The following is a 15771-nucleotide window of genomic DNA, read 5'->3' on the forward strand; positions in this document are numbered from 1 at the left end:
TAAAACGCCATGAATTTCTGAGCGTCGTCGTCGCGGCAACAATGATACTCGTAAAGTCACGATGGCCTCGAACTTCCCGGTAACGAGACTCTTAAGTCGAAACGAAGATAAGGATGGTCTGTGAACGAAGATAAATAGAGACGGAGAAAAGACTTTGGGGAAAAGCTATGACGCGTATGATCGGTAGACTAGGACCCTGTCCCATCACCAGGGGAAACGACGAAACTCTTGATCCAGCCTCGATGGCCAGATGAACTTTTATTATTTATCTCTTACTTTAGAGAGTTGCCGGTCGGTTTTAGCCGGTTTAGCTTTTACGGTTACGTTTAATAGCCGGCCAGTCTGAAAGTTTCGAAACGACTGTTCGCCTTTGCCTCTTTATGCGGTGCACTTAGCAGCGTCGAGCCTCCCATTTCATGGGAAATCGATGGAAAACGTATTAGGGCATTAGGACATAGGATGAACGAGGTGTGTTGCAAGGCAAGATACATGGTTATTGTGCATATCTTCGCGACATTAATACAGGATCATTCATATTCGATGCTAAAAATGAAATCTGTTCTTCGCATGTTTTAGATCGGCGAGACGCTGCACCCAGAGCTTCAAATCATAACGAGCGTGTTCAACAAAGTTAAATACCGCGGTAAGTAAATTTTTTCTCTGTTAGATCAGTGTATAGGGATTGCGTGTTTTTGAAAGATTTTGGTGGAAACTCTATAGGACATAATGGTAATTTAACATAATGTAAATAAGCTGAATATTTTCAAATTTATGAGACCGTGACAGTGGTACTACCGGTATAGTCAAATCGATCAATTCGTAATTCATAGAAATTTTATAGATTTACATATGTCAGTGTACATCATATTACGTATATAGAGAATTTGAGTATTTTAACAATTTTTGTATAGTATATGGATAAAAAATTGATTTACTCTTTCATAAATCTTTCTTGTTTCTTTTTTGTTTATTCTGAATAGGCTGTTTTCAAAATTTCAGGTATCGTCTAATTATTAATTCAGTAATCGTAGAATTTTGCATCGAACGAATTTTGTTTAATCTTGAATGAAATAAATTGGAAGTTTTGAATAATGCAAGCTAGTATTCAAAACGTAAACAATATAAATTCTGTCTAATCCAGAAAAGTACGTTTGATCGGTTTACGAAGCAGAAATTTCTAGAACATTGAACGTAAATTCATGAGGTTTGCAGACCATGATCTATTGTAATTTCACGTATAATGCGAGCGCCTTTCGTCTCTGCCGCTAGCGTACACTATCAATACGCATTTACGCACTAATACTGCCTCAGACTATCTGATGGTGTTATAGGCTTTCAACTCGCTAGCAAGCTCCGCTACCGTTTGCTTTTGCGATGGGATATTAATAGTTTCGTTCGTGCCGCGCCGTATAATGATCACGATTTATCCCCTGTTACTTCACCATCCTATTAGGAATTTCCGACCTCTCACATTTGCCGAATTTCTAAAGCTTCCAATCTCATTAACAGTAAGAACTTTAATGTTTAAACATTATCATTACGTTTATTTCAAGTTTCTAAATTCTATATTTTACTTTTAAATTCTTGACAATTTATGAGGCATTTACTTGAGGAATCGGCGGATAACATTTCCTTGTTGCTGAAGATGTTTGAGCTAAGGTATAGTGAAAATTCTACATATAAAATCTGTCTTACTTTTGAACTCCACTAAACGTTAATTTTATGAATAGAACTTTACATTCTCACTAAAAAAAGTGAATTTGCCCTATTTCTGAATATTTCTATAGAATTCTGTGGACTTGAGCACACTATCCGTGTGATAAAATGACTATTGCAACAATTATGAGTGAAAAGCAATGACATTATTAGAAACTATATAAGTACCCTTTCAACTCTATAGAAAATTCTTTCAAGAAAATATTTCATATCTCAGCCTATCCTAAACCGACTCATTGCCACACATTTCCTCGTGAAACACTTTCCGACACTTCCAAGCTTCTTCCGCTGAATGAGCTCCCTTTATAAAAATCCGGCTCTATCTCTTCTCGCTCGCTCACCACGTCGTTCGGATAACTTGGATGTATACGATGGATGTACGTATTGCATGTATGTCTATAACCTGAATAAACATCGCTAATTCTGTCTCGTACGGCTATTCGAAAGTCAAAAAACGCTCACCCACTATCTTGATGAAATACACATAACAGGCGATTCATCATTGCGTGTCCGTGTCTTTCATTCGCGACTGCAATTAGTGGACCGTCAAAAGGTGTCGCGTAAGGCACGTGGAAGAGCCACGGATGAAACCCAGGACCCCGGGTTCTGGTTTGAAAGCGGAAACGAAACGGAGAGTAGCTTGGTAGACCGAGGGGGTGAGGTAAAGAGAACGCGCGACGATGAATGCGCGGTTCACGCACCAAATACCACCGTGGACCGCTTCAGCGAGCCGCGGTGGAAAGTTGGCCGCGCACTCTGTCGCTGGGATAACCCCGGATAATAAATAAAATGGTGCCAGGAAAGGGAGTATGCCGACGCTCCAGGCTACGTAGGGGTGGCGCGGGACTCGCTGACTCGAGAGGGTGAAAAGTCGAGGGACGGAAAAAAGGAGAGAGAGAAGGGGGGATGGAAAATGACTCTCTTAAGGTAACGAGTCACTTCACCGCGGCAGATATCCAGGTTTCTCGAAAGGGCGACTTTATCTCGTCATGAGAGTCGATATTGTGGGGTTGTTCGTGGGTTGAATGAGAGGAAGAATTGAAGGGTAACAGGCTACGATTAGACGTTTAAAGTGTGGGATACGTTTTCGGAATTATTGCCAGTGATGAGATGAATGGCGTTTTTTGAGAGTTTTATGAGAGGATGGAGATATATGATTATGGTTTTGGAGTGGGGTTAGGTGGAATAAAATAGAGGTTAGATTTGGGGGTTGTTTATTTGGTAAGTTTTGGGAGATCCTTTTTCTTTCGCACGGTTTCTTGTTTTCTGGCGAGTATCTATTGACACTTTCATTCACGAATTATTTAATGTCAATGATTATTATCTGTATTTAGGAAGAAACCCAAAATAACTTCGCAAGATCAGATAACGCTGTTATATAACGTGAAAAGTAATTGACGTTAAAAGATCCTATATATTTCCGAAACTCGTCTTTTTATATCTTGTCAATCGATGCAAGAGGTTTCTCTCTTTGACCATCGATCAACAAAAATCATCACCTTATCCAGGATTGTCTTCTCAATCGGGAATCGATAAAAGCACCGAATAAAACAGCCAATAAAAGAGCCTATAATCAACAATAATAACAAGAAACCTCATATAAGGATCAAACTTATAACGTCGTAAAAGAGTATAGTCTGCAAAAAAAAGCACGTCACAGGAATTTCTCAAAAAAATATACGAACGAAAGTAAACGGGAGAAGGTTTAAACCAAAAGAATGAATTCGATGGAGCGACGAAATGCGTCGATGTTCCTAAAGGGTGATCCCTCCACGGTAAGGGTACTCGACGTTAAACGATTCGTCGATGGAAGCTCGGTTGCGCAGCTTTTTACGCGGTGGACACGATCTACACGACAACCGGTCGATTTACAACGAGGGACAACGATGCTCAGCGTCCAGCTAGCTTGTGTGTGCATAAATTCCTCTATACACCATGGCGTCATATTCTAGTGTGCGCCGCGTGTACGTGTGCCGCTGTGTGTGTATTTTAATCAATACCCTGTTGACACCGCGACCACGGCACATAAATCATGAGACAATGGAGAAATGCCGTGGGGGGTGGACCAACAGGGGTGGATCTAAGTATTCCATTGTCGTGTACCGTCGGCTCCTGTACCGTCGATGTGTGCATGTACGCCATCCGCGATAACAATGGGGACCCACAAACGCGCGCACGCCATCGTTCCTCGAAAAGTTTCCAGGTATTTATTGCGAAATTTCGCGAGAAAGCAAGATTGTATCGCACCACTTGACTTCCGGCCGAACAACCGGTCGTCGACAGCCTGCCTTACGGCTCAGGCATGATTCTGCAGAACGTACCGCTATTTTGGAGATTCTAACGAGACGAAGGGGTGAGTTTTGGGATGGTTGGATACAATGTTATAGATATTGGAGTAATGGGCTTGAGAAATTTGCAGATGGGAAGGTATAGTAAGTTTTGTGTAGTAAGTTATACATATTTTGTTGGACTTTTGCTAGTAATTTCCAAAGATAATTGAATTTTTTATTTCTATAGCTTTAAATTCTAAAGAGAAATAAATGTGGTAGAATGGATGATACATTTTATATAACATTGTAAATTAAATCTATTTCGTTGAAATTTTTCGTGATACTTTAGTGTATCAATTTAATTTAGGCAGATAGTTAAACTTTTTTTAATTGTTTATTTATTTTTCTTGATACAAAAAGATTGCAAGATAGTATCTACAATAAACGTTTGATTTGTTTTCTTAAGCGATACCAAGTACACTGCTTGCGAACGAAACGACTATAGCAAAATTTAATCAATGCTCGTAAATGGAAGAGGAACAGAACCCAGGGCCACGATCTAATCCCATTACCTGCCATTTTATTCTATCGTTTCGACGCAATGGAAATGACAAATGAAAACTTTACAGCTTACCTAAATGAAATTAACGATACCGTTTGACGATACTTAAACAAAATTAAGAAAATATTTTGCTGATGATGGATTACCAGGAATACTCGTAATTGTAATTTTTCATCATTGTCGAGAGATTGTGTCATGTGCACATGATACACATGCTCGCGCTGTACGAATCAAATGTAAGCGTTCCTGTGTATCGCGCACCGCATCGTAAATATCGTTAATATTTATGAATCAGTTTAATTCAAACGTTGTGTACGTATGCGAAATTCTATGCGCGGGAAACGCATGACCCGGTTCGATTGGTTCGTCAGAATCAGTTGTTAACTCTTGTAACGCGATCATGTGCGTTTATCGATGTCGAGCATGTAGAATACGGTGGAAATTAGGATCTTATATGGGTCATTACATAATACATGTTGCAAAATAAAATTATGTTTAACGTTCGAGAAGTTTCGAATTTTCGAGAAACTTCTTATTTTGAACAGCTTTGAGTATATTCGATTATTATGTTCGAATTTTATGAAATTTAGAACTTTTGAAAAATTTGGTAAAAGTTAATTAATAAATGTAGAAGAGTCTTTATAATTGAGGTTGTGTGACGAAAGTGAAGTAAAAGAATTGTAGAAGAAAAATTTAATTGTGAAAGTTGAAAAAAAAATTTAATCAAACGCCAGTTTAAATTTTAATTACATCAAGGATTTGTATAATATATGATTCTAGTTTAGCCCTCGTGTGATAACTTATCGAATCACATTATAGATTTAGTGTATAGATGTAGATGTAGTAATAACGATTAACGCTACATGTTGTTTTGTTATCACTTGTTAATTTATATGTACATTTAATTATCGATTAGCAAAACTAATTGAATTCGGTTTACACGAACACAGCCATCGGACGAGTGGAAGTCAATATGCAGAATGCAATGGTTCAAAAGTGTAGAAACAAATTAAAAATTACGAAAAGGGTACGTGTAATTGATAAACTCTGTGTTACTCGTTGTTAGATGTTTTGCGGTATTAAAAAAAAAGACTGACGAAAAGCGATTTATTATGCAATATGAAGAAGAGCCGTCGATCTTCAGAACTAAATCCTTTACACCGTAGAACTTTTCAAAACTCAAATATAAGATCACAATGTTCAAACGGGAAAGAAATTTCTTAAGAACTGCAAACTCCTCAAAACTCAGACATAAAGCCAACTCACTTTCAATCCGTCTCGGAGGTATTAACGAACTAACAATTTTGTCAAAAGCATCCGTATGTCTATAACGTTCCCAGAAACAAAAATAGGAATGATAAAATTGCTATTTTGACAGATTTGCTAGTTCCTAGTGCGAAAGAAAATACTGCATGTATTCGTGAAACGGAAGCTTCGAATAACAGAATGGAGTTGATGGTGAATCGGAACATCTTATACGTTGCAAGAAGGCTGGCTACATCTTCCGTTGTCTTTCATCGTAAACGGCCCCGGTAATATATGGAAACAATAAAACACAGAGAGACGAAATAAGACAAGAACGGGCAACTTTCCTGAATATGAATATAGCTACGTGTCTATGCAGGGCATTTTCCAAAGTGAGATGAAAAATGCGACGCATTACTCGCCGACGCAGCGAGCAAATATAAAATTCTTTATAGCTTCCTGCTTCGTTCGCGTGCCAACGATGAATCCACTGCGTCGTAATGTAAGCATTTATATTAACTTCCATCTACTCGTGATATACGGAATGACACGCGGAACGAAAAATACTTGCCGTTACGATTTTTCCAATTTCGATGTTACCAATGAAATTGAAGAGAACGACGTTCGTATAGTACGATAGAAACGCGAGACACGACGAGGAAATATAAGTAGAATAAGCGATTGGATACTTACATTGCAGTAAATTCACCTTAGTTGAAGATTTTGCAGAATAAATTGAGAATATTTTCTGATTAATCGCATCAGTAATAGATCTCACATTTTACCAATTGTTTTCATTGTGGTTTATGAATTTTGTTCAGTTAAATCCGTGGCTTATTGATATTCATCAACGGCTGTTTTAAAAATACCGTCTGATGGATTCAGAATATTAATATTTTTTCATAAAATACAGATTTGCTTTTATTATTGTAAAAGATTATCTTTCAAGTTATGGAAACAGATATTGGAAAAGAATGAGGTCACTGTAAAATATAACGTTGTTTAACGTTACTATAAAAACAAACAGATAACGCTTTTAAGGTTGGTGTCATTCTGAATATCGGATTTCTTAAAATCGTCTTAACACATATCCGTATAATCGTCTTAAAATTCTTACTAGGCATTTTTTATATTTGTTATCCTAAAGATATAAATTTGCATAAATATCCGTAATCTGCTTATTACTTTAACCTCTGAATGGCTTATTTAAAATTACAATTTAACATTTACAATAATTAAGCGACATTTTGCGCTTTTCTCAATATCATCTATCTGAAAATTTGTCAATTACTCGTAAGACGAATCCGTCTAAATTACTGTGTCGATAAATTACAACCGCCCATGTTCATTACATCTACGTGTATATAATACGTATGAATCTCTTGTAATGGCTGGCAGATACCACGAGAAACAATACAGAAAACACGATCGCACAGTAGACCGTACGATATTCGAAGCAACCAGACGGATTTGAACCAGAAAAATCCGTACGCTGTCTTTCCAAGCCACTTTACGTTGAAAAGGTCCATGCTCTATTATCTTCGAACGCGGCTCGAGGGATGCCATGTGCAGCATGCATGCATCGCGTATTTCCACTTTGTTTCGCCTAACTAATGGCGAGCTTTCGTCGCGACCTTTTCATCCCACGATATCTTACCCGCGCCCTCTGAGAATCGTCACATGTTCCTTCATATGAGAACAACCAACGAATAAACGTTACTTCGATTCAGCTGCGATTAAGATTGTTTGTTTCTGTATCAATTTCAATTTTTCGTAGAATTACATATCCGAGATAATTTTTAAATAATTGTTAATTGTGTTCTGTACGTAATTGAATTATTTATTGTTAGTAATTTAGTTGAAATTCACATTTAATATTTTCCAGAATATTGTCATTTATTAACTTAGCTATTTAATTTGACTAATTTTGTTTATTGATGTTAGAATTTAATCTTAAAGTTAAGATTAATAATCTGTGGAAGACACAATGTTTATGTTAAAACAATATTCAGTGATATTTATTAAACAGAACTACAGAACCAAATGTATATAAGCGAGTGATATAATTAACAAAGCAAGAATTGTTGATTGTTGGCCAGTTACTCTCAGACTAGACTTAGGTAGTGACCCATGATCACTTAAATATTTTGAACCCCACTCTCTATACGGTAATGAGTATGACCTGTGTAAGTGTCCTGTTCAAATACCTGTGTGGGTGTCTGTGTAAGAGTATTGTGCCTATGCGTGAAATATCGTTGTATTCCAACAATTGACGAATTTTGTCATTTATTAATTACTAATTTAATAATTCTCATTATTAATAAATGGTAATATAATGTTAGAAAATATTTTGGAAGTGATTATACATTATACAATGTGGGATATTTGTATCAAAAAAATGTCTTGCTTCGTTCTTGCTTACTTCGTCGACGAAACTTTCCTCAGTCGATGAAAATATTTTCTACGGCTAGGAAAGACAAAAAGGAGGATTTAACAAGGTGACGGATCGCTCTCGTGAACAATTCTTTTTTTTTTCGACAGTTCGTTCAGGGTGTAAGAACCGACAAGATGGTAGCGACTTCAAGGACCGAATTTTCGGCAGGTTTTGATGGATTAAGGGAGGTTTGACACCCGCTTCACTGTGTCGATCAAGAAGTTATCCTGAAGATTGAGGAAATTAATGAACACGTCAGAAAATTAGTAAATATGGAATTCGTTATACGAAACAAATCTTTTAGTGCACACAGTTATGAAGATAATTTAATATTTTTAATACCTGATACTTATCTGAGACAAAAAATGGCGAAAATAATTCCGCCGAACATAAATTTTGAATTAATATAAAAGATGAGAGACAAGAATTATTTTAAAGAGGCAGACATAAACATATTTTGTGCAACAAATCTTGAGAAATCTTCAGAAAATAAAGCTGAGTAATTTGGTTTCTGAGTGGCTTAATTATTCTACAAGTCCAACAAATATTATCTTTTCTTAAGAAATATCGCGATTTCTATAAGACAACAGTAAGGATCGTCTTCAGTAATTAATCTCAGAAACAAATCTAAAATTAGGGCACAGGACCTTAATATCAGGAATATTTGCTGTGCATATGAATATGTATGTGTTATAAACGAGTCATCCATCAAATATATTCGATCGCTATCTAGCCGAGAGCAGTTTGACGCGTAGCATCCTTCTATGTTGGATGACGGCATTTCTGAAAGCATAGAGCGGTCATTGTTGATAGCCAGGACAACGAAAGGGGCACGGTTGGTCCGTTTGCACGGCTTTGTTCTAGTACAGAAGGCCGCGTACAAGAAACTGATCCGCGCGTGCAAGCTGTCGGCTGGAAATTAGCACGATTGCAATACGTGCTGGCAGCTAAGGGCTTTACCTTTGTGCTCGGATCGAGGAATTTCGTGACGCTTTGTAACTCGCATTTTTCACTAATTTTCTTGCTTTCGTCGTGATATAAATATATAGTTCTTGATATGTAAATAAACCGCAACAGTTAATGTTATCGTTTGCAACTAATATAATTGGTCACATGTTGTGTTACCAATAAATTAAATAATTTAAGAAACGTACGCGAATTGTGCGTGTGTTTAGGCGCGAAAAAGTCACATGGTATCGAAATACACCCTGTATTATGAATTAAGAGTCTCTAAAAATATTGGCAGACATCGAGGTACTCAAAAAAATGGTAGAAACGTAAATTGCAAATTCTTCCATACAAATTTTCGGACAATTTGAAAAATTCGTAATATAAAATATATAATATAAGGAAAAATACAAATACAAAAATTCGTAATTGCTTTAATCCGATCATAGTAACTCCGGGCAATTCACCTGATTTACCATTTTCCATTTTTAATTTTGCCATTTTTATCACTCGTACTAATAATCCGAGAAGAGTATTGTATTCATGCAATAACACCTTACTTTACAAACTCTTTATCGACGATACCAAATACCTATCAATGCACACACCGGAACGCAAACACAATTATCTAATTAAATCATTTAACCACAACGCGGCAAACACACAAAAACCAATGTCCATCAAGCGAGACAAAAGAATGATTCGAACCTCGATTAAGCAAACAACAGTGAGCTCCGGTTTCCGCGTGGCAGACATCCAGGAAGCCGTGGGAAGGAGCGCAGGCTGGCGCATAAATTTGAAAACGATTTTGAATACGCGATTTGACGGCGTGGTCCCGCGAGAGCTCGCGTGCGCACACGAACAAGCGATGCCGGGTAATGAACACAGTGAACGTACCATGAATCATTGGGAACGCTTGTGCGCAACGCGGATGAAAGAACGGAAATTTCATTCTTTCCACGGATTCTGGCCTTGACACGGTAAAATTCCTTGACAGCCGGCGCGAATGCTCCCGGGAAACCGACGTGCATATTTTAAAAGACAGACGGAAACGGGAATGTGATGCCACCCTTTCGGTGTAATCCGTTGTTCCAGCCTCGTTCCTGACTTTTCTCTTTTGGCATGCCACGCGATAAAGCCATTTTTTCCCTGCGAAAGCGATCCGACGTGTTCTGCTTTTAGGTCAAACAGCTCGAAGCGAAATAATAGCACCCCTCGGTTAATTAGGGAGAGAGCTAAACGATTGGACGTTTAGTGGCCCCTTTTTCTTTATTTCTTTTTTCTTTTTTTTTTTTTTTTTTTTTTTTTCGTGCGATTATAAGTTTTAATACGAGCAGTGACGATCGTGACGTTTTACGAAATTAGTTATTGGTCAAAATAGTCGTGTTTCGAAGAGTGAGTCGAGAAATAAGAAATTTTGTGACCTATTCTTTGCTAACTTAAAGTTGTACCAATGATTTGAGTGATACAAAGATATAGTAATTAATAGATTGGGAATTTTGGTGCAAATTCATATTTTTATGAAAATAATATAAAAGTGGCATCTAAGCAGAAATCTGTTTAACGATTGAATATTGTAACAGCTACTGTATTTTCGATATTTCCAATATTTTCGTATAATATGTACATTCTGTGCATCGTTCTCATTTGTTATTAAATACCGATGGAACTGGGTGTCACATTACACACGAAGCAATTTACATATTTTTGGAAATCTTGCTTGGATTCCTCTTTAATCTCTGTTCTTTTCTCATCAAAGATTCGGAAGGATTTGTACATCAGACCCATTGTTTCTGATTTCAAGTTATAAAACAACCGAGCAAGTCTATAGGTCGGGCTTTTATGCAATTAGGTTGGTAAATGGTTGCCAGAGTTTGATTTAATCATACCGGCAAATGCAAAATTAATTTGGAAAACTGAGTGTGTAATGAAATGAGTGACCTCGAAAGATATCACGTTTGTATAAATGAAATTAAACGCACGCGTAACATCCCATTAATGAAACGACCGATCGAAAATAATTAATCTTGTATCAATTAAATGGAGCTTATTGTTTCATTCCACTTCTTCACTGTTTCTCTTGTTCCCATCACAACAAAACAAATACTCATTTTCGTCCAAAATTCATAGTAATTATAAGATATAAGCTTATACCGTATCTCATGGTTTCTATTAATTATGTTAATTAACTTCGCAATAATACTTCGTTCTAACCATTTATTCCTGCTACCTGACATAACATTTTAGAATAACGTTTAACACTACAACTACCGATCGTTAATACGAAGCTATTTCTACCAAAGCCAGTCAAAATGAGTGGTCTTTAAAAAATACCTTCTTACAACAGGAATTCTATGTTATATAGTACATTTTTGGTATTATGAATCCATCTGGGACCATGATCCCTAAACGAGAGTTGGCACATTTATAAAATTGTACAGCCAGTCATTTTGGCTGGTGTGGTATTTCTAGTGGTATTATCTAGCGATCTAGCGATCGATTCGGAATTTTCCTGATAACTAATATCATCATATCGACTGATACGCAGTAAAAATTGTAAAAACGTGTTGTACAAAACGAAGAAACTGGTTAATTGGGGTTCGATAAACAGATTGCAGGACCTTCTTATATTTTGACTGGTATTGATATACGTAGCCTTGATACAAAATTATTTTGAATTTGAATACGTAAAAAGCAAAATAAAATTCATTATATTATTCTTTTAGTTATCGTTGCGAAAGTCATTACATCATTGTGGAAAAAAATATAACATGAAATAGGAATTTTAAAATAAAATTGTAAAGCCAGTCAATTTGACTGATGTGGTAATTCTAGTGTTAAGCTTCTGCGCGGTAAAGTTCTACATACTTTTCTACGTTCATAAATTATATAGCTTTGTATATTTTCACACCTTTAAATATCACGTAAATGCATAAAAATTCACAGTCTAACGATAGCTATTAAAGCTCTTGCCTGATTTAGTCGCTATTAGGAGCTACATGAAACTACAAACATTGCCAATTACCCTAATCGAGCGCATTAGCCCGTTTAAGAGGCTTATCGAGACAAATATACACTCGTTCTGTTATCTATTAACGGACAGACCCAGTGACTATCGGCGATGCTTCTATTGCGTCAAATGTTCTTCGAGAAACACACGTGTGGCTGTCGTTGCGTGGAAGTTGAGGGCAAAGGGCTCTTAGGAAAATTGACCGACCTTAATGGCTCGACCACACATCCGGGGATAATGATGATGACAGTGGCGATAATCGCGATATAAGAACAGCGACGGAGCACGCCATCATAACCTGTGTCCTCTGCTGTGTCAAACTAAAGATTAAAACGTAATCGCTATATGCGACGAGGATGAACCTGCATGACATTATCGAACGTTTGTTGTTTATGTCAAATATTTGCGTTCACGGGTATTTGTAAGGGAACGCTCTATTTCTAATAACGTTGAGCTTTAAAAGATATTGAAATTCTTCGAATTGGTATCGTTAGAGTCAGTGAAAAATACATTAATCACGAGTTGGTTTACTTGATTTTTGATTTGTTTAATATTATATTAATTTTAGACGAAGAACTATTAATAATCTTTACCTTATGAAACAAAAGATAGAAAATAAGATCGAGTACCATAAAATTTATTAATTTGATTGATTCAAATTTAATTTGTTCATTTATTAATAAACGAACGTTACGTTAATACAATATCTTATTTGAAATTCTTCTTCAACTTACATTATTGAGTTTTGTCTTTAACATTAAGATTATGAAAAGATTATTTCGTATTTTTTAATCACTATCTTTTATACCATATAGACTCTACGATTGTACGAAGTTTGAATAAATCATTGTATGTGTTCAGTTTATACTGTATATTTAGTCTAGTAATTAGTTTATGATATAGTTATATTCAGGAAGAAGATTGAACCTTTTCAAGCTGAGATATAACCAAGGATAAAATAATACAATAAATAAACATGGATAAAAAGTATGTTCAGCCGGTATTTTAAATGACGTTGGCTTTATCTTGAAAGTTCATTTTATATTATTAGTATTCAGCGTGACGCCTCGACCTCACGTTACGCGGTTATAAATCCGCCTCATACCGCTCCTCTAATTTGGAACATGCTCTGCCTTCCCGCTTGCTCTTGTTAGATTTAGAACGAAGCAAATATTCCTTTGTTCTCGCCACTTTTAACCATATTTTCAATTGAATTTTTTTTCGTTCCGTGACGTTATTTATTACGAAAAATTCTGCAAGAGGTTAAAATTCCAAAATCGGTCATTTTCAAACGGTGCCAGCTCACTCGAAATCGATGAAATATTTTCCTCATGCAAATATTAACTATTCTTCCTCGTGATATAGTTTCATCGTAAAAAGAGAGGGAGAGAGAGAGGGAGGGAGAAAAATAGTAAAAATCAGAAAACTTCATCCATACCGAATGAAATTCCTGTTTTATAAAATCTGAACGTGTCTAAAACCAACGAAATAGATATCTTTTTATTTCGAGGTCAGTAACACATACGTGTAATGAATGTATTCCACAATTTTATCTTAAATGTTTTATGAGGAATCATTTTCTTTGTACTGAAATACTGAAATCATATTTTTGTCCTTTTAAGTGAGAATTTCCGTTGATTCTTCATTTTATATAGATTTCTTTATTTTATATTTAACAAAAGTGTACACATGTTCTATAATACTTTATATACTTTACCATTTTATATTTCAAGTTATTAAATTAACGAAATCAGTGCCCTAGCAGAATAAAATTGAAAATATCAATTTCACGAAAATTGTAAACCGCGACAGATTGACGTCACGGAACGTTGAAAAACGTTGAAATAATTTTTCTATTTTCATCCCCTTTTTTCCCCATTTTTTATAATCTGTGCGTCGTTCGTGGACGCGTGCACGCGAACCTTCTGCGCCACGTAGCAGAAATTCGAGAAATCATTGCCTCCGCGTTGAAGCGCTCTCCGAAATCGGATAGAACGAAGCGACGTGTGACACGTTTCTCAATTTCTTCACGCTTTTTTCTCGCGACTCTGTGCAAGAGTTAATGCATTTCATTAATCACCGGATGACCCTCTGGTCTTCTCTTCTTTCCATCTGAATTTCAGAACTGGTTCCATTCCTGCTGTGATACCTGGCCTCACCCTCATTTCCATCCTCTCCACATCTTTATTATTATTTGTCACCTGCCTCAATGCTTCTCTACTTTCTCTTCCTCTCCTTTCTTACTTCCTTTTTTCTTTTTACTATATCTAGATCAGTTCTCTTTTCAATTTCACGCGAAAATTCTTTTTAAGGCATTAGATGTCTTTTCGCTATTGTTAAAGCAAGAGCAAAATTAAGATACAAATAAATTGGAATTTGAAACACCCTTTGTTTTTCCGATGGAACAAATATTATTATAAATATGGAAATAAAAATATTACAAGCGTTGTTTCTAAATATAATTAATTACTATTTTAATATGAAACAGTAATATCATAGATAAAATATTTATTTCCTTAATGAAGTTGTTATTTCTTTGATTGAAGCAAATTCTAATATAGTCTAAACTTTAAAACGCCAAACATACCTTGAAAAAATATACTTTGAAATATGTATTGAATTATATATCTGTATACATTAAAATAAGCAGACTGAGCAACGAGTAAAAAGTTGTATCAGAAAACGTTTCTCTATAGAGTTACGTTATTTCGCATAATTTATCCTCCATATTATATACTCTGCAAATAAATACGATTTATCCGAATAACTAAAACATCTTCCTAGCTCCCTACTCAAAGCCAACCACCCATTTGCAACATTGAAAATCGGCCACCAATCATCCTCAATTAATCCACATCTCAACTCATCAAGCCATTAACACTCCCACAATACAACGTTCTCGCTGCAGCCCCATTCTCCCCATTCCAACACAACAGCCCATTAATCACACAAAGAGAATCCTTCCAGCAGCACCCTCCTTCCCTTCGATCCTCGGACACGCTTGATATTTCTCCGTCTCGGGGCGTCCTCCTTATTATTTATCACAGCGCTTTCGCGTGTGACGCCTCGAAGAAAGAGAATCGGGGCCGCGCGATAAATAAAAATAAAGCGCGGGGACACGCGTCTTCACTGCGCGTCCGACGTCGAGAAAACGAATGGAAAGAAGCGTCTAAGGTGAGGTAAGAGATGGGAGAGAGGGATAGAAAGGAGGGTCGTGGAGAAAGAGAAAAAGAGAGTCCGCCACTTTCTGCCCTCTAAGCGGGCTGAATACTGTCCTAAAAATGTTTCCTCGCCGCGAAAGACGAGAACAAGCCGGATGGCTGAGGGTCGCCACATTTATCCGTTGTGTCAGCCCACCATTTGCCCCGACACACGCTCGCTCCTCCTTAGTGTCACGTGCCTCGATACGAGGGGAATAGCTGGCTCGCTGTCGCGACGTCGCGACACCGCAACAAGAAGCTTTTCAACTCGCCACGACTTTCCTATTCGAGCGTTGGCCATTCGACGATGATTTTTATTAAGGCTCGATTAATGACGCCGGAAGAAGCTTCTCGAGCGATGAGAAAAGATAGAGAGTTCCTTTTTA

At 36.7% G+C, this 15771-nt stretch overlaps 1 protein-coding gene across 3 annotated transcripts in view; it reads left to right on the forward strand.

The window, feature by feature from the left end:
* LOC132907329 (carbonic anhydrase-related protein 10) overlaps positions 1-15771 on the forward strand; it is a 231082-nt gene that overhangs the window by 208669 nt on the left and 6642 nt on the right. For all 3 annotated transcript variants that reach the window (XM_060960303.1, XM_060960302.1, XM_060960305.1), the window contains exon 6: positions 577-643. In XM_060960303.1, coding sequence (XP_060816286.1) covers positions 577-643 — 67 coding nt within the window. The remainder of the gene's footprint in view (positions 1-576; positions 644-15771) is intronic.

This window comes from Bombus pascuorum, chromosome 5, assembly GCF_905332965.1.
Source record: "Bombus pascuorum chromosome 5, iyBomPasc1.1, whole genome shotgun sequence".
Lineage (NCBI taxonomy): Eukaryota > Metazoa > Arthropoda > Insecta > Hymenoptera > Apidae > Bombus > Bombus pascuorum.